A 24436-nucleotide genomic window follows, 5' to 3' on the forward strand; every position below is an offset into this window, starting at 1 on the left:
CGTCGCCGCCGCCGCCGATTCTTTTTCAAGTTGACCACGCCGCCGCCGCTAAGCCTGTCGGCGTAAACCTCTACTATGCTTCTGTGCATAAGCATGCCATTTTGTAGATAGATAGATAATTGAACCAAGCAGCACCGGTCAGTAGGTCCACCACTACTATTCACAACACCTCAGCCAGCCCAAACGACTCTATAATGTAATTTTGTATACTACATATCTTAAATATTGTACGTCCTAGGCATGGGCGTAGCCAGGTAGGGGCGCGAGGGGTGCTCGATCCCCCCCTAACTTTCAAATTTTCCTTATATATATATAAAATAGTACCCTGAAATACCAGCTTCATAGGGTCGAGCACCCCTCTCCCCCCTAAATTCCATTCTGGCTACGCCGATGGTCCTAGGGGAGCTAGTAGTCCCTTTTACCTCTAAAACGAGCAATCACGAGGTACATAGAGAAATATCAAACCATAAAATTTCTAAGAGAGAAATACGGGGGTAATCTCAGGAGAACCTCTCCGAAACCTCCAAAAAAGGTAACAAGAGAGTACACATAGAAAACCATGCCACATTACTCCCGAACGAGCAATTTGGGAGTACTCTCATAAGAGTCATCCCGAAAGCCTCCTGTTCGAGGAATAAAACATGCATTTCTGTTCTCCCAAATTCCAGTTCATGGAGGAGGCTTCTCCTTGGGGTAGTCCCAGTATGCACGTGAATTTTCGGAATCGGAAAACTCTGTTTCTTTTCTGACGACTTCTAATAATAATATCCAATTGTTTCTTTTACCATTTGTTAATACTAGTGATTTTTATGGGACCCCCTATTAAATTTTGTTTTTGGTTTTTGGGAGGAACCAATAAAAATTGGTAAAAAATCTCGTTTATTGCTTGGAAATCATGTCCCAGAGAGCATGCTTTTACTGCTCACTTAGCAGATCCCCCATATGCCTCCTAAGCGCGTAATAAAGAAGAACAAAACCGACACATCTCGCTTATTGCTCCGAAATCAGGCCAAAGGGAGTACTCTTTTATTCCTCACATAGGGAGAACTTCACTCACTCACTTGGTGGGTGTGTACATAGGTCTACTGGCATAAAACACTTCCAATCAACTCAGCCGGCATATGGAGTGGAAAGGTTACCTACGCGTCCGAAAAGCCTCGAAAAAATCAAGTTAGCTGAGTCGATTCGTCAGTCGCGCCTATCAAACGATCTACAAGCAGCCATCCATTATCATTTCTCCATCATCCCTTTTTATGTGGCTATACGACGACGAAGCGTAGAACTTTCAGTGTTCATTTGCCAACCGTTGGCATCGGTTCTGGTTTTCGGTGGCGCTCTAATTCGTTGCTCTTTATTATTTAATACATACATTGCTCATTACAAACTTGTACTTGTGCTACATACCTACCTACCTACATAGTTTATTATACCGCTTTGAACCACACAATTCTTGAAAGTATCAGGTTCGAAGTTTTTTTAAAATTTCAAACTCGCAATACACTTGTGGAGTTTCTTATTTAAACTAAAAAAAAAAAAAAACGGCTGGACTTAAAGACTACATACATACATATGTATGTACATATGCTAAAATAAAAAAAATAAAAACACAAAGCGTGCTTCCTGTGAAACACGTGGGTTTTCTGCGAGCCACTAACTACACCGAGCGCGATCACTGTGATCACATTTTGCCAGACATCGCCAGAGAGCCCATACAAAAGTGCCTCACATAAGTATATACAAATGTATGTACATACGAATGCCTTGTATGAGCTTGTTTGAATAAAAAGTGGACCTACATACATAAGTACGGAGTGACTTTATTGATTAGTTAAAAAAAATCGCCCATTATCTACTAACGACATTCGGGTTGTGCCCTGTGCGTTGTTTCGCTATTGATGCTTTGTGGAAATAAATTTTAATTAAATTAAGCACTTGGCGAGTGTTAAAACTTATTGTCGATTAAAATTCGTACGTATATTTAAACAAAAAAGTGACAAAATGTCTTCGAAAACATCACTTGTTGGTGGCAAGCAATTGTTGGTCGTTGGCAGTGGCGGTCGTGAGCACGCGATTTGCTGGAAACTATCACAGAGTGAGCAGGTGGTCAAAATCTACGCGCTACCCGGCAGCCATGGCATTGCCCAAGTACCGAAGTGTTCCAATCTCAGCGGTGTAAATGCCAAAGACTTTCAGGTATGTAAATATTTTAAAGTTTACATTGTTTTTTTTTTTTTTTATTATTCAAACTAAGCATAGATTAGTACTTGCTTCCATGCGCTATGTAGTTGTTAGGTTGCTTGGTTTTTACCGGCTACAAACAGTTTTATTGGGTGAGAAAGCGCCAAACGTGAATAGCGACATTGAAATTTCTAAATCAACGCTAATGGGGAAATATTCTTACCTGCATACTATATGTACATACATATCTATGTATGTATGTATGCGTGGATGTGTGTGCATCCACTCATGTTTATATACAGTATCGGCCATATCTATAGCACGACATTTCAAAGTGAGATTGTCTTCTTCCACTTACATATGTCTTTTTATTTTTAAGAATTTTCGGGTGGAGGGGGTAAATTTGTAATAAAAAATCGCGCGATATGTCTGGAAGTATTGATTTAAAAAAAAAGCGGCACAAGCAAAAATTTGTAATAAAAATTTTCGTGATTTTTTATTACAAATTTTCAATATACATATGTATATCGAAGTATAGAATTTTTTAGAAAAAAGATCCGTAATTACTATTTAAACAAAGTTTTTCATTTCTTTAATGTGTTTTAATTCATAACATATTATTTGCTATAAAACGAAATGTATAATTTAAAAAATCTATGCAAAAATATATTGCCAAAAAACTTACAACTAAAAGGCACTTAAATTCGAATGAAAAACTACGAAATTTTATGGCTTATAGGTATAGTTAACTGCTTCGATAAGTTTTTGGAACGGATCTTCCCGATTTTTTTTTTTGTATGGACTTTCTCCATAAAACTCAAGAATTATGCCAGCGAAATTGGCAGGCTTGTTATAGTTGTCCGTTTGAAAATACCATTTGACGACCCGCCACACTGACTCGATGCGCTGGGTATGAGTCCCATCTGGAGCCACAAAAGGCTTGTCTGGGTCGCTGTGATTTGTCTTTTGGTGCTCATACCTAGAGCTCGGTAAGCAATCGTACGCCTTTCCGTAGTCCGTGCGAATAGTCGTACCTTCAGCTACATGCTTCTGAATTATGGGTATGAGCACCTCCGCCGATCGCACATTTTCCGGACACACTTCAAGTCTGAGGTCCTAAAGAGGTTTAAAACTATTAGTATTAGGAAGTCGTCCATTATTGGAAATCTCAGCCGAATTTTCAATTGGAATACAGTTTATTCTCTAACAATCTCATATACAACCAAGTTTAAAACTTAAAAAAAAACTGCAACAAATTTTCATTTAAATTTCAGATTTTTTTGAGTACACAGTTTAATAGCCCATTTTAGTCTGATAATGTGCAAGTTTCAAGTCGCTAAAAATTACGGTTGATGTTGAGCTTTTCTTCCACATACAAATAAATTAAGTTTATATTTTATATGGAAGCAAATGCGGTGAAAAAATTCAAACTAAAATTGAATGGACTATACCTATACTCGAAACAAATCTAACACTTGTGAGAAAAAAATTTGAAATTTGGGTGTAATTTTTTTGAATTTTATTGTAGTTTCTACAAAGTTTTAAGCTTGGGTTCATATGGGTTTTGTAAAAGAATGAACTGTATTTAAATTCAAAATTCTTAAAAATAAATAAATAAAAATAAGTGACAAACAATAGCGCTTTCGAATGGCGTACTATAGATATGACCGATACCGTATATGTATGTATATATATGCATATAAAGTAAATACATATGTATGTACGAACTTGTGTACGGCAAACATAGATAAATGATATCGCTTTAGCGTGAGTTGAAATTGTTCTATGCCTAATAATAGTGCTTTAAGCTTGGCGGTTATGGCGGGCAAAACGAGAAGACCCAACAAATTTTATTAAAAAAAAAAATGTATAATAAATATGGTCACCGTAATTATAAGGCTATTTTGTACTACATGTTAATAACATTTTTATTTTCTATGCTTTGAATAAAATTTTACTGAAAAGTACTGATTTTTATAGCAAGAAAAATTCTAAAGTACTGATTTCGCGCAAAAAAAAATCTGGCAACCCTAGATATAGGGTGTTTTTGAAGCGGCAGCTGAGATAGGACGTTTTCGAAATAAATTCTGAAATAGGGCGTTCTTCAATCAAATTCCTTCAATGTTTTTGCTCAACTTTAAGAAATTTCTCTTAAACTATTAATTTTACCAGTTTCAAAATGTTAAAACTTGAAGTCAGATATCAGATTACTACGAATATTGAAATTTCTTAAGTTGTGATGGGACAGAAAAAATTTGTGAAAAATCGCTAAAACAACAGTCATTTGTTGGGAAAAACTGGAGCATGTAGAACCGACTGTCTTATGCATAAGAAGACACCATGCTCTTAAGTAGACCGACTATACAAAAAATAATCTATTATTTATATTTATATTCATCAAGAACCAATCAACACCTTCGTCAACTCTCACTTCTTGAATTCCATCATCGAACACCAACGCCACCTATTGCAGACGAAGAGTTCGAGTTGCTTCGTGAGGCTGGCGATACTTTGACACAACAACATTCTTTAGCAGTTTAAACTGTTCAGTCCAATTTGAAATATCTTCAATCATCTTACATCCCTCTCCCTACATAATTAAGACAACATGTAGTTGTATTCACTGATTCACTGAAACGGATATTAACCAGAATTTTAACCTGATATCCGGATTTTTTCCGCATACAGGAATATTCGAACGAGTCGAAAATACGAAAGGTCCCACCCCCAATGGCACATTTAATTGACGGATGGGTTTGGTGGCGGTGTCCTCTATCGGGAACTCTTAGTCAAAGTAAGGCATATTGTTTTTGTAACAGCATAAAATCTCACTAAAGTGGTTTTGAGGAATTCTGCTAAGGTCACAAGTCCTGGGTCCCTACTGTCATGGGAGCGCTAAGTTAGGTTTCCAGATCACTTCAGCGTATTTTGAGCAGATGTACATAGCTGTCATTTAGGAAGCAGTCGATTGGCTACTCAATTGTGGCAAGATGGACATCTACTATAACAGTTTAGTGTGAGATTTTGGACTCACTATGCGCTCAAATTGTCCGAGGATGCATGAGCTCTTTCTCGGTGGTGTCTCAAAATTTCCTAGTTAGAGTTATGTTAACAATAGATAAACGTGGAGATTGATATATAATACATTTTAATATATAATACATTTTAGTCTAGGGTTAAATACAGTAACGCATCCAATTTACACTACCTACAATGTAGAGACCCTTTAAATACGTCGTTTTAAATTATTGCGGCTGGTATTTTTTTGCCTCCTGTTCTTTGTCAAACCAGTTTTTTGTGTATTGAAGCTGCTAGCCTTGTAGTTCAAATTTCCCGGATATGCTGATGTACGTAGCGGTGGCACAATCTCTGTAGACAACTTTGGTGTCACTCCGTCGATTTTCCCAAAGTTGAAGGGGTGTGTGCGTATGTATTCGATTGCTCGTAGCACGTAGTCGGGTGTTTTAGGAATGTGATCGCCCACCGGATGGTAGCCGGTTTCGTCAGCGGTGTAGGTCAATTTGATTGGCAAACCTTCGGGGGAGACGTAGCTGGAAGTGCCTTGTATGGCCACACCAGCAGTACCTTGCTCCGTGCCAATAATACCGTTGCCTGTTTCATACTGATAACGGTAACTGCCGTCATTGTTCATTTCCTGGTCATTCCGCAAAATTGACACTTTTTGGCCACTTGAAATGCTGTTTGGGCGGCTGAGATCGTTGCGCTTCTGTAAGAAGTTTTTGTTGCTAGCTAAGACTTTTGCTGGTTGTTTGCGAGCTGTTGTCGTTGTTGGTGCACGGTACTTCCCGCTAAAGGTTTTGTCTTCACGCGCGTTCGTGATCAGAGCCAAAGTGGTGAGAAGTAAGAGACTCTATGGAATGGAATTAAACACATTTTTTTTTTATTGCTGTACCTTTTTCTAAATTAAAAATGCGCAAAATTTCTTTTAAGGAATTTCTTACAAAGAGCTTCATTTTTTTTTAAATAATCCGTATACTCCGTAAGCTTCCAAGTCAAAACTGCAACTGTTGTTGCCAACCTGCCGCTTTATGTTTTTATACCGATCATTATGAAATGATGATACAAAACCATTTTAGTGAAAAAAACGGTTGGCGTCTGGTTTTTTAACATTTTTAGCTCCAATAAATTAAAATTTAACTTTTCGCACGCTCATTGGTGAACCAGTTGCGCTAATAAAAATCGACTGCGTGGGTCGGCAGCGAAGCAAACTCGCCATAGAGAAGAAGTTGCTCCAAATTGCAGCGTCTGCCTGAAAATATTTTGTTTGGACTTGCATGGAGTTGAAATGAGAATTCGAGCATAATGCGCGTAGTTAATAAAAAATTTGGTACATCTCATCAGCATTTGCATTTAATCATTTTATCAGCGTCAGTATGTACCAAACGATTTGAAAGATGTTGGCGGTATGCCAGTGCCGAGCGTGTGAGCAGTTCGCACCTAAACAATGTACATACAACAAGTTTTTGATTTATAGCCGATAAATAAGAATTCAGACATACTTAGTTCTGCACTGGTTTGACCATTTTCGCAGATGAAATTCGCTTATTTCGGAAGTTGTCAAGTTGGTGGTTATTTTTTTCTCAGTTAACCCGTTGATGTTTTTTTTTGTTCACATTTTTTATTAGTTTTACCTATTTTTGTGATTTATTAACTACTGGTCTGATTAAGCATGTATTGTATGTATTTTGTACGTACTCCATTACCCAGAAATTAGCAGAACTTTTAAAAACTTAGCGATCTGTTGAGTTTAGTTTTAGCCTCACATTTTCTTAAGTGACATTTTAATTGCAATGGTACCAGTGGTTGTGCGAAGTTATGCGAAGTATGCATAATCAGACCTTAAGCCCATGGTGAAACGAATACGAATGTATTCTATCGGTCTTGAACTAAGCCAATGTCAACTGATGTATTTTATTTTATTTTTTTCAAACATAGACTGGTCACAATTAGAATTCTCATACAGAAGTCGGCCGCTTAGTCTGTGGCGTTAGAGGTGCACACTTGGGTCACCATTAGAGATTTTTTTACGATTTATAGAGAAATTTGGAAAAACGCCTTTGTATTGAGATAAACGATACTGATACCATTTGCGATTTGGATTGTCAGCTCCTATTTTCTTTTCCAACATCATGCTGAAGAAGTCGTACAAAAGTGAGACGCCTTTGTTAGAACCTTGTTTCGTTTCGAAAAGTTTGGACGGTTTGTTGCCAGAAGTAAGTCCTCGAAANAAAGACGTATTTTATTTTATTTTTTTCAAACATAGACTGGTCACAATTAGAATTCTCATACAGAAGTCGGCCGCTTGGGCCGTGGCGTTAGAGGTGCATACTTGGGTCACCATTAGAGATTTTTTTACGATTTATAGAGAAAGTTTGAAAAACGCCTTTGTATTGAGATCAACGGTACTGATACCATTTGCGATTTGGATTGTCAGCTCCTATTTTCTTTTCCAACATCATGCTGAAGAAGTCGTACAAAAGTGAGACGCCTTTGTTCGTTTCGAAAAGTTTGGACGGTTTGTTGCCAGAAGTAAGTCCTCGAAATAGCATGTGTAAGCTATGCGGTCTTTTGGTTCTAGGCTAGATTGAATCTCAAACTGCTCGCATGTAAATTGTTCTACTCGGGCAGGTTCTGCAATTCACTTACGAGTGAATTTCAATCCCTGCCAATTTGAATTCAAAGCGAACTTGACTCAAATTCACTCGGAAGTGAATTGCAGAACCTGCTGGACTATCTCTTTTCTTCTGTATAAAAATTCGCCCATCTTCCTAATTTATTCTCGATATCGCTCATGACGCTAGATGTTTCCAGTGCGTTTACAATCATTTTTTAAAAGCAGGTACCAATTTCGCGATAAAAGAGAAACTAAAGTGATCGACTCTTCTTGCAATCTGACATCTAATTGCATTTTTAACAGTATTACAGAAAATGTTCTGAAACTATAAAAAGTTTGCAAATTCCTTTCCTTTTTCAGGGTATTGCCAATTGGTGTAAGAAACAATCNTTATAAAAATTCGCCCATCTTCCTCATTTATTCTCGATATCGCTCATGACGCTAGATGTTTCCAGTGCGTTTACAATCATTTTTTTAAAAGCAGGTACCAATTTCGCGATAAAAGAGAAACTAAAGTGGTCGACTCTTCATGCAATCTGACATCTAATTGCATTTTTAATAGTATTACAGAAAATGTTCTGAAACTATAAAAAGTTTCCAAATTCCTTTCCTTTTTCAGGGTATTGCCAATTGGTGTAAGAAACAATCCATAGACTTGGTTATCGTTGGTCCGGAGGATCCTCTCGCCAATGGGCTTGGCGACGCTCTCAATAAGGCTGGAGTACGTTGTTTTGGTCCCAACAAAAAAGGCGCCCAAATAGAAGCGGATAAAAAATGGGCTAAGGACTTTATGCTGCGTCACAGTATACCCACGGCGCGTTATGAATCTTTTACCGATGTGAAGAAAGCTAAGGAGTTTATTAACAAGTAAGTGTCGTAGAATCAAAGAGCTGTTGAGCTCATAATTAGCTAAGGTTTTTTGAAAAGGGACCCAATAACGGCAAATTTATCGACTTGCCTTAATCCTGACTGGCAAATATGACAGTGCGTTTAATCATAGTCAAGCTAGCTCTGCATCTAGAGATGCATATGTAATCTGAGACATGGTGCTCAAGTTCAAGTCCGCGAGCACTTTCACCCAAACCCATTTTCCAATCGCATATTTTTCTGTCGAAAACCACTCTAATATAAAGAAAATGTGGCTCACAAGCCTAAGAATACCCATTTTAACATGTTTTTTCTATCCTTTGGCTGAAAGCCGTTGCAGTTGTATGTATTCCTAGCGCTCGCTGAGCTGAAATGAATTCGGCGAGGATGCAATATTCTGGCGCCACACAAAAGGTCCAACATTCTTAACCAATTCTGATTGAATGGGTGTTTTCTCTTATTTTCTGATAGCCGCCACCTCCATCGACCCGAAAGCTTTCGACGCTTCCAAGAAATTTAGAGCCCAAACACTGAGGCTGTCTACGAAAATTCTACCACTGAATCTGAATAGCTACGAACGTAGCATATACCTTGAATGCATACGTTCGTAGTAACTCAGATTTAGTGAGCGCATTCTCGTAGATTTCACGAAAATCGGATTATGATGGATTCAGCGATAGCCCAGAATCTTACGGAACTAGCTTGCTAATCAACCAGTCTTTCATTTAACTTAAGTTACTACTTACTCCAACCACGGAAATTAAAGGGTGAAGTGTGGGGTCTTTTCCTTTACCGAAAAACTTTTCTCTGTACACATATGTACATAGTTTAAAATGAAATTTGGATTTAAGCCACATTTATTTGGATTCCCATTGCAGTGGAACTAAGTAAGAGACTTCTTAGGAAAAACTACATTCCAATCTACCATTCTGCTTTAATTTAATTTTATATTTTTTAAGCGCATCCTACAAGGCACTCGTCGTCAAAGCCGCCGGTCTTGCGGCCGGCAAAGGCGTAGTAGTGGCAGCAGACGCTGCCGAGGCCTGTCAAGCAGTCGATGAGATACTGGGCCAACGCAAATATGGCAATGCTGGCGAAACAGTTGTTATTGAGGAACTACTCGTCGGCGAGGAAGTTTCGGTACTCGCCTTTGTTGATACTCACTACGCTCAAGCAATGTTACCCGCGCAAGACCATAAACGTCTACGCGATGGTGACGAGGGTCCTAATACTGGCGGCATGGGTGCCTACTGTCCCTGTCCATTGATACCACCCGATGATTTGGAACGCATCAATCGAGCTATATTGCAAAAAGCCGTGGACGCTCTACGTCAAGAGGGTATACACTATTGTGGTGTACTCTATGCGGGCCTAATGCTAACTGCTGATGGTCCCAAGGTGTTGGAGTTTAATTGCCGCTTTGGCGATCCAGAAACACAGGTTATACTGCCGCTACTCGAGACTGATTTGTATGCAATAATGAGCGCTTGTGTTGAGAATCGTTTGAAGGAAGTTACGCTTCAGTGGCGAGAGGATGTAAGTGCCGTGGGTGTGGTCATGGCCAGTGCTGGCTATCCAGAGACCTCGACAAAGGGTTGCATTATCGAGGGTACATAATCGTAGCTTAAAGAAAAATATTAAATTATACATTTTTTTCGATTTTATGTCTCTTTTAAGGTGTGCCGCCTCTTACGGCCAATGAGCTGATCTTTCATAGTGGTGTAGCTGTTGACAAGGCCGGTCGGTTTCTCACCAATGGCGGACGTGTCCTTATAGCGGTGGCACTGCGCAAGGATTTGCGGCAAGCAGCAGCGGATGCCACTAGGATATGCCAAGGTATCACATTTGTAGGCGGAGCGGCACAATTCCGAACCGATATTGCGGAGAAAGCATTCAAAATGTAATTACTCATTTGGCAAAACACATGCTCAAGACGCATCAATAAAAATAAATAAAAATCTTTTATATGAAACTTGAAAAACAAACGATTCAATGGCGTTTCATTTCCTCGGCAGGCTGAAGGCGAACAACGCTCCGATGCTTAAGGGGCTCTCCTACAAGGACAGTGGTGTTGACATAGACGCAGGCGACGATCTGGTGCAACGCATAAAACCGTTGTCGCGCGGAACGCAACGACCTGGCGTCGTAGGTGGTCTGGGAGGTTTCGGTGGATTGTTTCGCCTTAATGAGGTGAGCTAAATAATTTCGCAAAACGCAGGCGCAATGCTGATTTGAATTTATGCCTTAGCTAAACTATACAAATCCGGTTATAAGTGAAGCTATCAATGGTGTGGGCACGAAGATAAAGCTTGCGCTCGAGCAGAAAATGTACGAGAGTATTGGCTATGATCTGCTCGCCATGTGCGCCAACGATGTGCTGGAATCGGGTGCTGAGCCAGTGGCCTTCTTGGACTACATAGCTTGTGGCAAGCTGCAAGTGCCTGTTGCAGCTCAGATTGTGAAGGGGATTGCGGAGGGTTGCCGAGCCGCCGATTGCGCTCTTTTGGGTGAGTTGCGACGTCGATATGTAAGAATTCAGCATCTCAAATCCCGTAATTTCTTCCATACTAGGCGGCGAAACCGCAGAAATGCCCTCAGTCTATGAGGTGGGTAAATACGACATCGCTGGCTATTGTGTAGGCATTCTCGAGGCTGGCAAGGAGTTGCCGAAATTTAAGCAGTACGAGGAAGGTGATCTGCTGATTTCGCTGCCAGCGAATGGACTGCATTGTGCCGGTTTTCATGCATTGCTGAAGCAACTAGAAGCGGCGGACATCGACCTTGCGGAAAAGTGCGAGTTCGGCGATGACACAAAGTCGTTAGGTAAATTATGATGGACTTTGCTTGCGTATTTTGGTCTGCCGTTTGGTTCAGCACACTCACTTTAAAGTGTGGAATAAAAGTAAAATCAGTCTAAGCCCCCGAACTGAGATTTCTCCGTAACTCTCTTTTCACAGGTCAACAACTTTGCGAACCATCAAGGATATACGTTAAAGAAATACTCGCACTCCTACGAGAATGCGATGTCAAAGCTATATCCCATATTGGCACAGGCTTACTACCAGACGTACAACGCATTATACCGCCGGACCACGAGATCTCTCTGGATTTCGGTGATCTGAAAATACCCACTATATATGGTTGGTTAGCGGCTAAGCTGCGTCTGAGTCCGCAGACGCTTTTGGACAACCTAAATTGCGGCATTGGACTCGTGGTGATTGTACCAAAGAAGTGCACCGTTTGGAAATCCCTGCTTGGCGCCGGCGCTAAGGTGTTTGGCGTATTGAAACGTAAATTGCAGACGTGTCACCAAAAACACCAAATCGAGGTACGCAACTTTGTTGAAGGCTTGGAGAAAATCGCAGACCGTTTCGGCGGACTTTCGGAGAGGCATGCGCGCACCTTGGATGAGCCACACCAACGCGATTTAGCATTGGAACTTTGTGATGGAGCCTTAACTCAGCAGCGTAACGGCTCGTTCACAACAAAGCTGGGCAGACGTTTGACGCCCGTGCCACAGACTTACAAGGATCCGGTGTTAGTGTTGGGCACTGATGGTGTGGGTTCCAAAATTAAGATTGCACAGCAAACAGACCGCAATGGCACGGTCGGCGTAGACTTGGTGGCAATGTGCGTCAATGATATACTTTGCAATGGCGCCGAACCGTTGACATTTTCGAGCTATTATGCGTGTGGAGATTTGGTCGAGGAGGTGGCAGCTACAATTACGGGGGGCGTGATTGAAGGTGCATCACAAGCGGGCAGCAGTTTAGTGGGTGAGTAGTTAGAGAAATTCCATCGTTCATTTTAACTCTCAAAATGAAAACAATACCTTTTTTCCCAACAGAGACACACATTGCCGAAGTGCCATTACTTTACGCATCCGATGTTTACGACCTTGCCGGCTTCTCACTCGGTATCGCCGAGTACCCGCGCCTACTGCCACGCACGGATGAAATTCGTGCTGGCGATGTCCTTATCGGTCTTCCGTCGTCGGGCGTACACAGCAACGGCTTCAGCCTCGTGCATGCCATTATGAAACGCGCCGGCGTAACATTTGAGGATAAAGCGCCTTTCAGCCCCTACACATTTGGCGAAGAACTTCTTACACCAACGCGTATTTATGTCAAGGCCCTACTTCCACTTCTGCGTCAGGGTTATGTGAAAGCTTTGGCACACATCACCGGTGGCGGTCTAACGGAAAATATACCGCGCGTGTTACCCAAAAACTTAGCCGTGGAACTAGACGCCACGCAATGGAACATCCCTCCAGTTTTTGGTTGGCTGGCGGCGCAAGGTAATGTTGCGCCTGCTGAAATGCAGCGCACCTACAACTGCGGCCTTGGCATAATTTTGGTGGTCGCGCCAGAACTGGAACAGTCCGTATTGGCAGAGCTGCAATATTGTGAGCGTGCCGCGCACATAGGCGTGGTAGTGCAACGCGCGCAGCCCGAAGCTCCGCAGGTTGTGGTGGAGAACTTCTCACGTTGTCTGAAGCGAGTGCAGGAGCTGCAGGGAAAGCCGCGCAAGCGCGTAGCTGTGCTAATTTCCGGCACGGGCAGTAATCTTCTAGCGCTTATCGATGCTTGTCGCGACACGTCCCAAGGCGTGCATGCCGACATTGTATTGGTGATATCGAACAAGGCGGATGTATTGGGCCTTGAGCGCGCGAAAAACGCAGGCATACAGGCGGTGGTGGTGTCACACAAGCAGTATGCCAAACGGGAGGACTTCGATGCGGAAATGAGCAGAAAACTGGTTGAACATAATGTAGATCTGGTGTGCTTGGCTGGTTTTATGCGAGTATTGAGTGAGCAATTTGTACGCGAGTGGAGGGGTCGATTAGTGAACATTCATCCGTCATTGTTGCCCAAACATCCTGGTTTAAAGGTGCAGAAGAAAGCGCTGGATGCAGGTGACAAAGAATCTGGATGTACAGTGCACTTTGTGGATGAGGTATGGGCATAATTTTAAAAGACTTGGATCGGTTTTGTCTAAGTAGTTTTTCAAAACTTTTTAGGGGGTTGATACTGGCGCCATCATTGTACAAGCGAGTGTGCCCATCCTTCCGAACGATACCGAAGAGACCTTGACAAACCGCATACATATTGCTGAGCACTTTGCATTCCCTAAGGCATTGCGTCTGTTGGCCACTGATGCAGTCAAACTGAGCCAGGATGGCAAAACGACTTTTACCTGATTGTTTTTAAAATTTTCAGTCATACTTATTTAGGGGAGAATAAAAGTATACACTATATGCATTTTTCAGTTAGTAGATATATGTAGATATGTAAGCTTAGGCTACTTTAAAGCACGAATTTGTGGAGCAGCTGCGTAGAGCGTGTCTTTCTTGGTTAAAATTTCTTATACAGTTATAACTTTCGGCCGTATGATATTAGAACACAAGTCCCTATATACATTAAGAATGTAACAGTAATGCAATCTTTTTTTTTAAGGTCTTTGATTGTAATAAAAATTGGCAAGTTTCTGAAACTCGAAATAAAAACGCATAAAGTACACAAATTTTAGCTAAGCAAATAATCAAAAATTTATTCAAAATTCCAATAAAATTTACATATCACTACAGCCTCCAGCGGCCCAACATCACATATATGGTTGGTAATCAAACTTGCCATCGGGTCTATCCAATCTCTTTCGCATTTAAAACAACGAACCTATGAAAGAGAATATATCAGTTTTTGAAACATTTCCAGAGTTTTGTTTAACGCTCGTAGTTTCATCTTGCCGCTTAAAATGCTTCAATGCCTCTGGATCGCTTAGGACTTGCTCAGAAACTTTATCTATATTGACGCGAAATAGTTGATTTTGCAGTATAGGTACGATTAAATTATATTTGTCTATATTTTTGTTAATTAGTTTGACGTCGTCACTATATCGCTTCAATACTTGCTGCCAAGCGCTGCTTTCTTTTTCATTAAGTGGATAATCTCCAAAGAAACATCGCTCTGCACGTAATTCATCGCGGAGTCTTTGAACTGCCTCGCGTATATCGCGTTGTAGTGTTATCCATTCCGGCGTAAAACCGTTGTCAAGTAGTATTTTATTTAATTTGTGCGTTGTAAAATCTAAATAGGGATTTTGTGTTTGCGCGCTACTCAACGGCTTTCCAGCACATCTCAGATTGTCAAAGTCGCCTTTTGCCATGGCCTCTTGAATGAGATCCTCACAAATGCGATCAAAGCCATATTTTGTTTTGATTGCGTGATTTTTATAAAAGGTGCCTTTCTTCATGATTGTACGTTCTCCAGCTTGCGATTTCTCAATGCGATGACTTAAAACACGCTCCTGCGCTTTCATTGCTTTGATTTGTTGGTATTGTTTTTGTCTCTGAAAAGGATTGCCGACACCGACACCATCATAACTAAGGTACTGACGATGTTGCGGCGCTGTATGCTTTATATCAAAAACTTCCTCTTCTTCGTCTTCAAAAATATTCCGTCGATTTTTGGCGAACTTTTCCTGTAGAACTTTGAAAGCCTCGTCTACTTCCTGAAACCGTTCAGCGCTTGCTTCCGGTAGGCCAGAGTCTGGATGGACTCTCTTCACCAAATCGATGTACGCATTACGAACAGTGTTTTGGTCGGCTGCTTCATTGACGCCTAGTATGCGAAAACATTTCTGAAGGCAGAAATGCACAATAGTAAAATTTTTTGTAATTAAGGAATTTTGTTACCTTATATAGTTCCACGCGCTTAATATGCATTCCCCTGCACTGTAAAGTAGCTTTGCGCCAACAAAAACTTGGTAGTAATTTAAATTGGACTCCTACAGGCAGCATTTTATAAAAAAAGACTTGATTTCGGTAAAAAATGGGACTGTTAACAACGGCAATCGAAGGTCTGTGGTTAAACGCTGTTAAATAGCCAAGTTGAATGTACAAAAAATTTACCATTAAATTATTTACTTACGCGTAAAGCTTTGATTCTAATAAGCTCCGTATTTGCTATATTCAAACTTTTTTTTAATCATGACTCAAAATATTTTGTAAATTGAAAAGAAATGATTACCAAGAAGAAATTTATTATTCAAGCGATCCCCAATGTTGATATGCCGCTAATCAAAACAACATCAGCTGATCGCTGAACAGGGCTACACAAATATAGATTTTTTTTTTAAAAACTTATAAAAATTTAAAATAAATGTCATATATATGTAGTACTTTGGTTTAATTTCCTTTTCAATCTTTTTCAGATTTAAGTTGCTTAAAATTGCCTAATATTATCCCAACAAAAAGTATATTTCGAGGATANTGTAGTACTTTGGTTTAATTTCCTTTTCAATCTTTTTCAGATTTAAGATGCTTAAAATTGCCTAATATTATCCCAACAAAAAGTATATTTCGAGGATATAAAAATGAACTGATATTTATTTATTGAGATATTTCGAATGCCAAACAAAGTTCCCCAAAGTAACTATCCTTTTAGCTCTTTCTCTCTTCGAATATATACCTCTATCACCTTCTATTGCCCGCTTTGGCCTTTATCTCAGCTTTCGTACTGTATTTCTTTTTCACTTGCAAACCGAGTACAAATACAAAAAACATAAATTGAAAATCATTTCAGATTCCGATGTCAGTTCAGGTGGAGGCGGAAAAAGTTTTGATTGAGTATATAGGAGAAAATATTTCTGTGCAAATATTTAAACTTTTTAAAATTGTGTAATTATAATTAAAATAGTGTCTGAAATATAAAAAAGTGAGTTTGCAAAGATGTCCGAGAAAAAACGTGCAAGGCGTCGTAAAGATGTAAGTTGGAGAAACGTGTAGGAGGAATTACATTTGGAGAAAATTGTAGACGTGATTTTGCAATCCGAATCAATTTCGTTTGCCATAAAGTACTTGTTTTCATTCGAATGCGTATCCAAAAGTACGACATCTGCAAATGCAAAGATCAATTACGGAAAAATTATTGCGCATATAAATTTCGAATGGGCTAGTGTGGCTTCCACGAATGACCAGATAAATGAAGTATCTCGTCAAACGCATTGAAATTTGGTAAAATAAAGATTTGTGCTCGTTTGTTACTATAAATATTGCTGCAAATATGAGCGAAGTCTAAAATACTTTAATTATGTAGCATTTTCAGGCATTTTCACCTGCTACAGTGTTATATAGGCGTCAATTGCTGCTTATAGTTGCTGGAAAAACATATACATATGTATCCATATATATATGCTGGATGAAATGATTTGTTTTTGCTCAGTGCACATGAAAATTGTTTTTGTTTAACAGGGGGAAGCGGGGAAACGTGCGATTGAGTAGTTGACGTGCCAATTGTGTGGGGAAATCTCGCACTTTTTCACTCACACTTGTTCTTTTTTAATTTGACTGCATATATTGTGCTTTCATTTCTTTAGTACAGCCATAGTTTAGTACATTCATTATTTTGACATTCTGTATTATCTCTTTTCTATGTACCATATGTTATGCGAGGCTGCACAATCAGCTCTGATTAGTATTTCCCCATATAATAGTTTGAATTCCAATTAAACAAGATATGGTTTAACTTTCTTGAATCAGAGTTGCTGCTGACATGATAAGCAGTCTGAATGGGTAGCTTATCTCTATACTTATTTATATTTATTTTCAATCCCGTCAGTATGATTATCCATACTATTGATAAGGCACATTGATTTTGCCACATTTAACATTGTACCTACTAAATTCTAATTTATTTGATCCGCTTTGATACTGACAACTAACATTTTAAACAATAAAAATTGTAGATTAATGTTCAATAACTAAACAAACGAGAAGCGCACCACATAAAATAACATTTGTTTACAAGAAAAATTGTAATTACACATGATTCTATTGATGATAAACCCACTCCAAGGTCAAATTTTGTTACTGAGTAATGTGTAGGTACATATCGCTCATTTGCTACAAGAGTGTCAATCCAAAAAATTTTTGTTGTTAAGTATGTGGAAATTCATAGCTGTATTGATTAACCGCAACTTATTACATAAAAATTGACACTGAAGATGGCACAACGCCGAAACCGGATTGTCTCCAAACCAAATTTGACAAGGGATGACGGAAAATCGTTCCAAATTACATCACACTCCTACCCTGTCGGAAACACCAACAACGAAAATGAGAAAAATTATCTTAATTTTTACTAAGTGAACGTATGTAAACTGTAAACTTTAAACCGTTTTCCCAAGTTTTTGTTTTCCTTGGATTATGATACCCTTGCGGGAAATGAGCGATATGTTGCACTAACAAGCACTGTATGCCTATTTTATAATGAGGGCATTCAATAAGGACGTGCTCGATCGTTAATGATGTTGGGGAGTACCTACCGTTCCGATGTTCGGTCTTGGAAGTGCGCGACTCCAACTGGGTTTGTCCATAGGGACAGGGGTGTTAGTTGACTTGGGCTTTGGGGGGCATGCGAATATTGGAGTTATGGATGACTCCCCGTATGCCGGGCACTGGTTGGGCACGTCTGGATCCAATCTACTCAGGTAGGAATTAAGCCTACTGCAGTAGCCAAAACGAGGTTTTGATAATTTGAAATATTGTTTTGCTGCTTCATCAGCCCTTTTACATTTTGTTTCATTTTATTTTTTAACATTTTATCATACAAGATTTTAAATGTCCATATGTACATAAGTATATCGTTGCGCAAAACCTCGTATGAGAGGCTGTCAAAACTCTATAGGAGAGAGCAAAACTTGACTTATTTCCAAACGGTTCTCTCTTTTATCCCTAATTATCTCTTCTTCTTATATTTAGGTATCGATATTTTAGTATAAGTGGATAAGGGTTTGATGCCAGGAGCTTCCGAAGAGCAAATATCTTTTTTGGCACAAAAGTTAGATACGAGCTTTTGCAGAACCAAGATACGCGGTTTTGACTTTTAACGACGATATGTATTTTTCCGTATTTTAGCTAAATTGGTTTCCACATTCAATTGATTTAGAAGCCATGCTTTGCACACTTGACTTCTGTGTGATCCTCGTTTCAGTTTTGAGATGTGGTAGAAAGTGATGATTCGCAATTACATTTGTAAATATGTATGTATGTACATGCCTAGTATGTACATATTGTAACTGTAGCATGGACGTCATAAGATTCATTAAGTAATTAAAAATTGGAATTTCTAAAGCGTAGAAAGTCGCAATCTATTGGGCTTACTCATACAAAATAAAGTAGGTTTGTAGTTTGTAGAGCTTTATAAATTGACGTTTTCATACATTTTTCAATTTATAAACCTTTTTTAAACCTACTTTATTTTTTATGAATAAGGCCATATGTATGTATCTACATATGTACAATCAGTAGATAATATTACGTTTTCTGTTACTTATTTATTTATTTAGTCAAATGAATACATGATTCTTACAGACAAGTGAATGAAGAAAGCTAAAACTAAAGCTAGGTTAACAATTCATTTAGCGTTTGAATTAAAATTGGCTTAAAGAGTGAAAAGTCTAAAATACCATTTTGAAACTCGACACATTTGAGGGTTCTGACAAAATATTTTATTGCACTTGGAGAATGGCTGACTAGCTTGGTGACGTAGTAAATGATAATCGTTTACAAGTACAACAATCCTCTCCGTGGAGCAACAAAGAAACAGAAGCCCATATCAAAACTAGAAACTTCCAAACTAGTATTCTGTCCAAGAAAAAACAAAAAAATCAAATATTGAGAAACATCATTTAGAGTGGAACTCGTAAATTTGCGATTTTGCCACTTGTGGAAAATATGTTTGTATGATAAAACTTACGAAAAATTTTACGAGGAAACGCTATTGAACACTTTTAGAGTGGTTCAAATTCAACAACTATACAAAACAAACAAACAAATCAACAACTATATAACAAACGTAATTAAAGGCGGATTGATCGTTCTAGTTCTGAACTTTTTCTTGCATGTGGTTGTTATATTTCTCTCTTTGTGAGAGAAACTCAAACAACAACCACATGAAATACTGTTATGACTGGTGTAAGTTTTAAAATTAAAGCTTCTTTTTATTTTTTAATACTTTTCAACAGATTAAGGAAATGTAATCGTTTAGCCAGGGTTACTACTGAACTAGGAATAATTAAGGCATTTTAAAATTTATGTCGTTTTCCTCTATCACATGGAAGGATCCTGCACCAGTTTTTTTTTTGGCAAAATTAGGACTTTGGAGGTCTGACGATCAGAGAGGCCGTTAAATTTTGTTATTATTTCACATACATACATACTATATATAAATTAGTAAAAAAGAGATAATATTTAAAAAGTGCTGTTAAGGAAGAATTCACAAAAATGCCAAATGAAGTAGAACAATACTACTGAAAAATTGTAAGTGTGCTGTAAAAGACCATATGGAAGATGGTGAGTAGTTGTTCATAATTAATTTAAAATTAATGTTATTTTTCATTTTGTTACTGGATACATTTTAAAGGGATACTTGGGAAGCAGAGTAGAAAGATACTTTTGATGAAACTAGGACCATACAATTAATGGCACAACTGCGCTATCAACAAATATGTATCTCAATTAAAATTATAAAAGAATAACCACAAACAACAAACACAAGTGGATTTCTACAGTTAGCCTCTGAAACTAAATCAATTTCACACGATTCGCCTGAGAAACTTTCTTCGCGAATATAAATATATTTTCGGTTCAGTTTTGGCATTTCAAAATAAAATTGGTTCGGTTCAAATCCCGAACAAAAGCGATGGTTCGGTTAAAAAACCGGTTCGGTTTAAAACCGATTTGCAGCCCTGGTAGAAATACAAACAATAGTGGTATTAACCAAATTAAGCAAGTGGCCTGGCACTCTGGCAAAACAGCAGATGAGCTCAAGCAACCACTGTTGACGGCTGTTATTGCTCGAGCTAATCTGCTCTTTTGCCAGACTGCCACTTGCTAATTTTGGTGAATAACACTCAATGCCGGAACTTCAGAGAATCGTTCTTTTTAAAACTCGTCAGGGCATATCTCGAAAATGACATCTGCAGTTACATATATCTACATATGCTTAAGGTTCGCATCTTATTTCGGTCAAAACTGTATATTGTTGCGTAAAATTCCGTTTCATAGTATCTCCATTTCAAAAAACTCAGTATGACTAGATATTACCTATTTTTAAATCATTTGTCAATAAAATGACACGGTCTAAGAAAAGCCATGTAAATCATATTCTCTAACGTGAGTACAAAAACTAGAAAAAATCAACAAGTTTGCACAACAATACCGTTGATTTTTAAAATTTTTAACCGAATTAGTTCGTCGGAATATTTTTTTTTACCGATTTCGATAATTCTTTTTTCATTGGAAAGGTGGTCCAATACTAATTTTGTTTAGATCCGATAATTGGATCGTAAAGAAATTAACGATAATCTTAAACTTTTATATGAGAATTAAAGTCGGTTTTGTTTTTTCGCCTAAAAATTACTTGTTTTTTTTGCCGGTGGTGTCGCGCATTTTCTTCCATATAAAGGTGCTATGTTCGACAATTTTGCATTTTTTTTTTTNGTATGGAAGAAAATAATATAATATTTAGGTTTTTAAACAGCTTTTTCCAGAACAAAATTTGTGTTTAAATGGCAGAAACCTACTTTATAAAACGGCCCTAAGTATTATATAATTAACTAGAGATGAATAAAAAGTAAATAAACATTCAAAAAACAAAAGAAAAATAGTCATATCCAGTTTTATAACGTGTTTCGACGAATTCGCTGTTAGCTTATATTGTTTTCTATCAACGACTGGTTAATTTGCTTATACTACTACTGTGCTTAAAAATTTAGGTAGCAGAAAAAGTACTTTTCTCATATAAATGTTGTATTTTGGAAAAAAGCAATATCTATTTTTGAAGGTCAAAAAATGTACATATAACACTGCGGAAAAAATTATATGTAGATGCGGTGAGACTCGCATATGTGCGTGATCGGATCCGACAGGATATTTAAGAATCTACAGGAAATTTTTCACCCACATCAGCCATAATAAGAGGAACAAGAGAAATGTACACTTTCAGCTCTGTCATTTCTTGTTGTTGTCGTTGTAACAGCATAAATATTCCCCAAAGAGTTTTTGGGGAGTGATGCTGGAGTAACAGTCCTTGGTCAGATATAAATCTGAGACGTTCCGGTTATGTAGACCCGTGTGTCGTGGGCACGGCATTTCTTCACCGGAGCCAACAGAGCACATCAACGTGTCACTGTCCACGCTAATCATCTCAGAGAAGGGGTAATAAATGGGTATGATTATTCCTCTTCTTAAGCCTGGAAAGAAGGTGACTAGAGATGGGTACGGGACTAGATATTCAATCCTGACCCCGCCCAGCCCGAAATTCAACCTTTAAGTCCCGAAATTTTTCAGATTTGCACCGCGGGTCTTATGGATCCCGAAATCTATCACCTAGATTAATTCACATGTCTCAAATTAATTTTTATTTAAAAAATAGTAAAAGTACTGGGATCTTCCGATTATTATTTTTGCTTTGCTATTCGTTTTCGTCTCAATAAAACATAAAAAAGTGCTTATATCATGAAATGGTTTTAAGGAAAATTTTCTGAATTTTCGAAGGTTGCGGGTTTTATTGGGCATGTCTGGAAAACATTTTTGGTCGCGTCCCGCCCGCTAAATTTTTAAAGACCTACCCCGTACCGCCCATTTCGGCCATTGTGAAATCAGTACCCTAGGTCCCGCGGGTCCCTATATCCCGCGCCCACCTCAAGTACAGACCCACTCCAATTCTCAGTGGGAAATTCCATGTAAACACTCCTAGTCCCCAGCCCGACTAAGCTTCCAAAATTTTGAATCTACGTTGCCTTTATGATAAAACGGATCTAGAGCGGCAGATCTTGCGACCCTTGACAAAATCTCCTAGATTCGTCGTTGCCAGATCGGTCGACACGGTGGATAACCAACCACCTATGTGGGCTAATATCATCAGTTAAATTGCGAAACGCTAAATCGAAGTCGCGTATAAATAAGAAAGGGGCCCCTTAAGGTGGAGTACACTCCTTGGCGTTGTTTGACCACGACATAGCCAAACTCGCTTCGCGACCAGCTGAAGTCATCTTAGTGAGCTAACATTGGTCGCCCCTCGGCAGACAGTGGCAAATATTTGAACGTATTTCTGCCTTTCTGCGAAGTATTATTGCTATTATAATAAGTGAACAAACCTCTCGCTTGCCGTTTCTTTTTTATGATTTTCCGCATTATTCTCTCCACAGAACAAGCAGTTTCGAGCACTTATCGCTTTCAGCTAAGCTTGTTTGCTATGAGCAAATTCACTTTTACAAATATTTAAACCGCTTCTCAGCTGTTTCTGGTTACTTAAACACTTGTTGTCATCCATCAGAAGACGTTTTCATACTCGTTGCTGCTGAAACGTATTTTTATGTGTGTGTTTTTTATGTTTTTGCTATATTTGTGGTTTTTGTTATGATTACTCGCAAGCGTATTGCTTTGCTTGTTGTTTTTGTTGCTATAAGAGAAAGTTGCTCCACTGACGTGACTGGCTTGTTGGTTGGCTGATCGCATGTCTGACCAGTTGTTCGCTTCTAGTCAAGTTTTCATATGAATCAGTATATTGCTAGAGTTGGTGAGNTTTTTGCTATATTTGTGGTTTTTGTTATGATTACTCGCAAGCGTATTGCTTTGCTTGTTGTTTTTGTTGCTATAAGAGAAAGTTGCTCCACTGACGTGACTGGCTTGTTGGTTGGCTGATCGCATGTCTGACCAGTTGTTCGCTTCTAGTCAAGTTTTCATATGAATCAGTATATTGCTAGAGTTGGTGAGCGATTCAACGCCGTGACGCAGAAAAAAGTTACGCTTTACGACGTGGTTTGTTTGAAAAAATCTTTAAAATAAATCAAGTAGATAGAAGCAATAAGAATAAACGTCCCTATTGCGAATAACATACATATCTATAAAGAACATTATTCGTAAAATAATTTGTTCACATAAATGGAGGAAGAAATACACAGTTGCGAAGAGGAGCAAATGGTGGAGGACGATGGTCATGTTAGTAAACTGCGTAGCAAATAATATATAAATATTTTTTGTTTATCCACCAACTTTATATGTATGCCAAAAGGGAAAAGTTGGGGAAATACCGAGCTTTTCATGTGATTTCATTTTCCTGGTTTTGCTGTAGTAATAATTCGGTCGTAAATTTAAATGACTTTTCCAGTCCAATATGTTTATTACGTCGTTTGAAGCTAGAAATACTTTGCTAATCTCTTACAGCGTGTTATTTGCATTTACGCCTGCTGTAGCAAGCTATCAATATGTAGCGCAATGATTGTATGTATAAAAAAAGTAGCTTCTACTATTTTTCACTTACATATTTTTTACATATGCTGCTTTCTAAACCTTCTACATTGTTGATGTTTCAACTACCGAGGCGCTTGCAAACTTTAAAATCGGTTTGAATTCGGCTAGAAAGTACCACGCCACGGAATTGCGTGCCCATATGTGAATCGCTTAGTTGGCACCCAAGTGGGGTATTCACACACTGCCTAACACTCACAATGACATCATATTCGCCCGCCAGTTAATAAGCATTCAACTATTAATAATAATAGTAGAGAAAAAAACTGGTAATGCATTTGTATGCATTGAAGGTTAGTTAGTGTGATTCGAAGTACCTGCTGATTTAGGGTTCGATTTTATGCATACACATATGTATACCACAATATAGCATAGTCAGACCCTTTTCAGACCAGTCAAGTCTTGCTTTCAAGTCTGCTCGCTTCGTAGGCGAAGGAGGTGAG

At 38.7% G+C, this 24436-nt stretch overlaps 4 protein-coding genes across 6 annotated transcripts in view; 2 read left to right on the forward strand and 2 right to left on the reverse strand.

Annotated features, from left to right (window-relative positions):
* The first annotated feature begins 1096 nt into the window (after positions 1 to 1096).
* On the forward strand, positions 1097 to 14208 carry Gart (trifunctional purine biosynthetic protein adenosine-3 Gart). The gene is made up of 10 exons (XM_017630167.1): positions 1097 to 2193; positions 8433 to 8680; positions 9640 to 10289; positions 10358 to 10580; positions 10696 to 10870; positions 10929 to 11187; positions 11252 to 11503; positions 11638 to 12456; positions 12528 to 13636; positions 13701 to 14208. The coding sequence occupies exons 1-10, from the start codon at positions 1999 to 2001 to the stop codon at positions 13878 to 13880; spliced, it is 4110 nt and encodes a 1369-aa protein (XP_017485656.1). The 5' UTR covers positions 1097 to 1998; the 3' UTR covers positions 13881 to 14208.
* Positions 4836 to 6152, reverse strand: LOC108374193 (Pupal cuticle protein). Its single transcript, XM_017630166.1, has 2 exons — positions 6141 to 6152; positions 4836 to 6049 (listed from the first exon to the last, which is right to left on the reverse strand). Exons 1-2 carry the CDS (start codon positions 6150 to 6152, stop codon positions 5405 to 5407), a joined length of 657 nt encoding a protein of 218 aa, XP_017485655.1. The 3' UTR covers positions 4836 to 5404.
* On the reverse strand, positions 13950 to 15903 carry LOC108374195 (dnaJ homolog subfamily C member 28). Of its 2 annotated transcripts, XM_017630169.1 has the most exons (3): positions 15610 to 15902; positions 15375 to 15553; positions 13950 to 15319 (listed from the first exon to the last, which is right to left on the reverse strand). In XM_017630169.1, exons 2-3 carry the CDS (start codon positions 15477 to 15479, stop codon positions 14342 to 14344), a joined length of 1083 nt encoding a protein of 360 aa, XP_017485658.1. In that variant the 5' UTR covers positions 15480 to 15553; positions 15610 to 15902; the 3' UTR covers positions 13950 to 14341. The 2 variants fall into 2 exon arrangements, with proteins under 2 accessions (XP_017485658.1, XP_017485657.1); XM_017630168.1 differs by having other exon boundaries at positions 15375 to 15903.
* A 335-nt stretch (positions 15904 to 16238) lies between these two features.
* The window catches only part of LOC108374196 (translocation protein SEC62-like), a 10937-nt gene continuing 2739 nt past the window's right edge, over positions 16239 to 24436 (forward strand). The window contains exon 1 of one of the 2 annotated variants that reach the window (XM_017630171.1): positions 16239 to 16445. In XM_017630171.1, coding sequence (XP_017485660.1) covers positions 16410 to 16445 — 36 coding nt within the window. In that variant the 5' untranslated portion in view covers positions 16239 to 16409. Of the gene's footprint in view, positions 16446 to 23407; positions 23685 to 24436 lie in introns of those variants that run through there. The other variant, XM_017630170.1, reaches the window with a different exon arrangement.

Source organism: Rhagoletis zephyria, unplaced genomic scaffold (genome assembly GCF_001687245.7).
Source record: "Rhagoletis zephyria isolate East Lansing unplaced genomic scaffold, Rhagoletis_zephyria_1.1 Rzeph_scaffold_07448, whole genome shotgun sequence".
Taxonomy (NCBI): Eukaryota; Metazoa; Arthropoda; class Insecta; order Diptera; family Tephritidae; genus Rhagoletis; species Rhagoletis zephyria.

Bases quoted from the DNA above. Each gene is read 5' to 3' on its own strand.
- Gart (XM_017630167.1), top strand. From the start codon at position 1,999: ATGTCTTCGAAAACATCACTTGTTGGTGGCAAGCAATTGTTGGTCGTT. The intron at 8,681-9,639 runs GTAAGTGTCGTA...ATATTTTTTAAG, and splicing joins GCTAAGGAGTTTATTAACAA to CGCATCCTACAAGGCACTCG. The intron at 10,871-10,928 runs GTGAGCTAAATA...TTTATGCCTTAG, and splicing joins GATTGTTTCGCCTTAATGAG to CTAAACTATACAAATCCGGT.
- LOC108374195 (XM_017630168.1), bottom strand. From the start codon at position 15,593: ATGGTAAATTTTTTGTACATTCAACTTGGCTATTTAACAGCGTTTAAC. The intron at 15,320-15,374 runs GTAACAAAATTC...TTCTGCCTTCAG, and splicing joins AGCGCGTGGAACTATATAAG to AAATGTTTTCGCATACTAGG.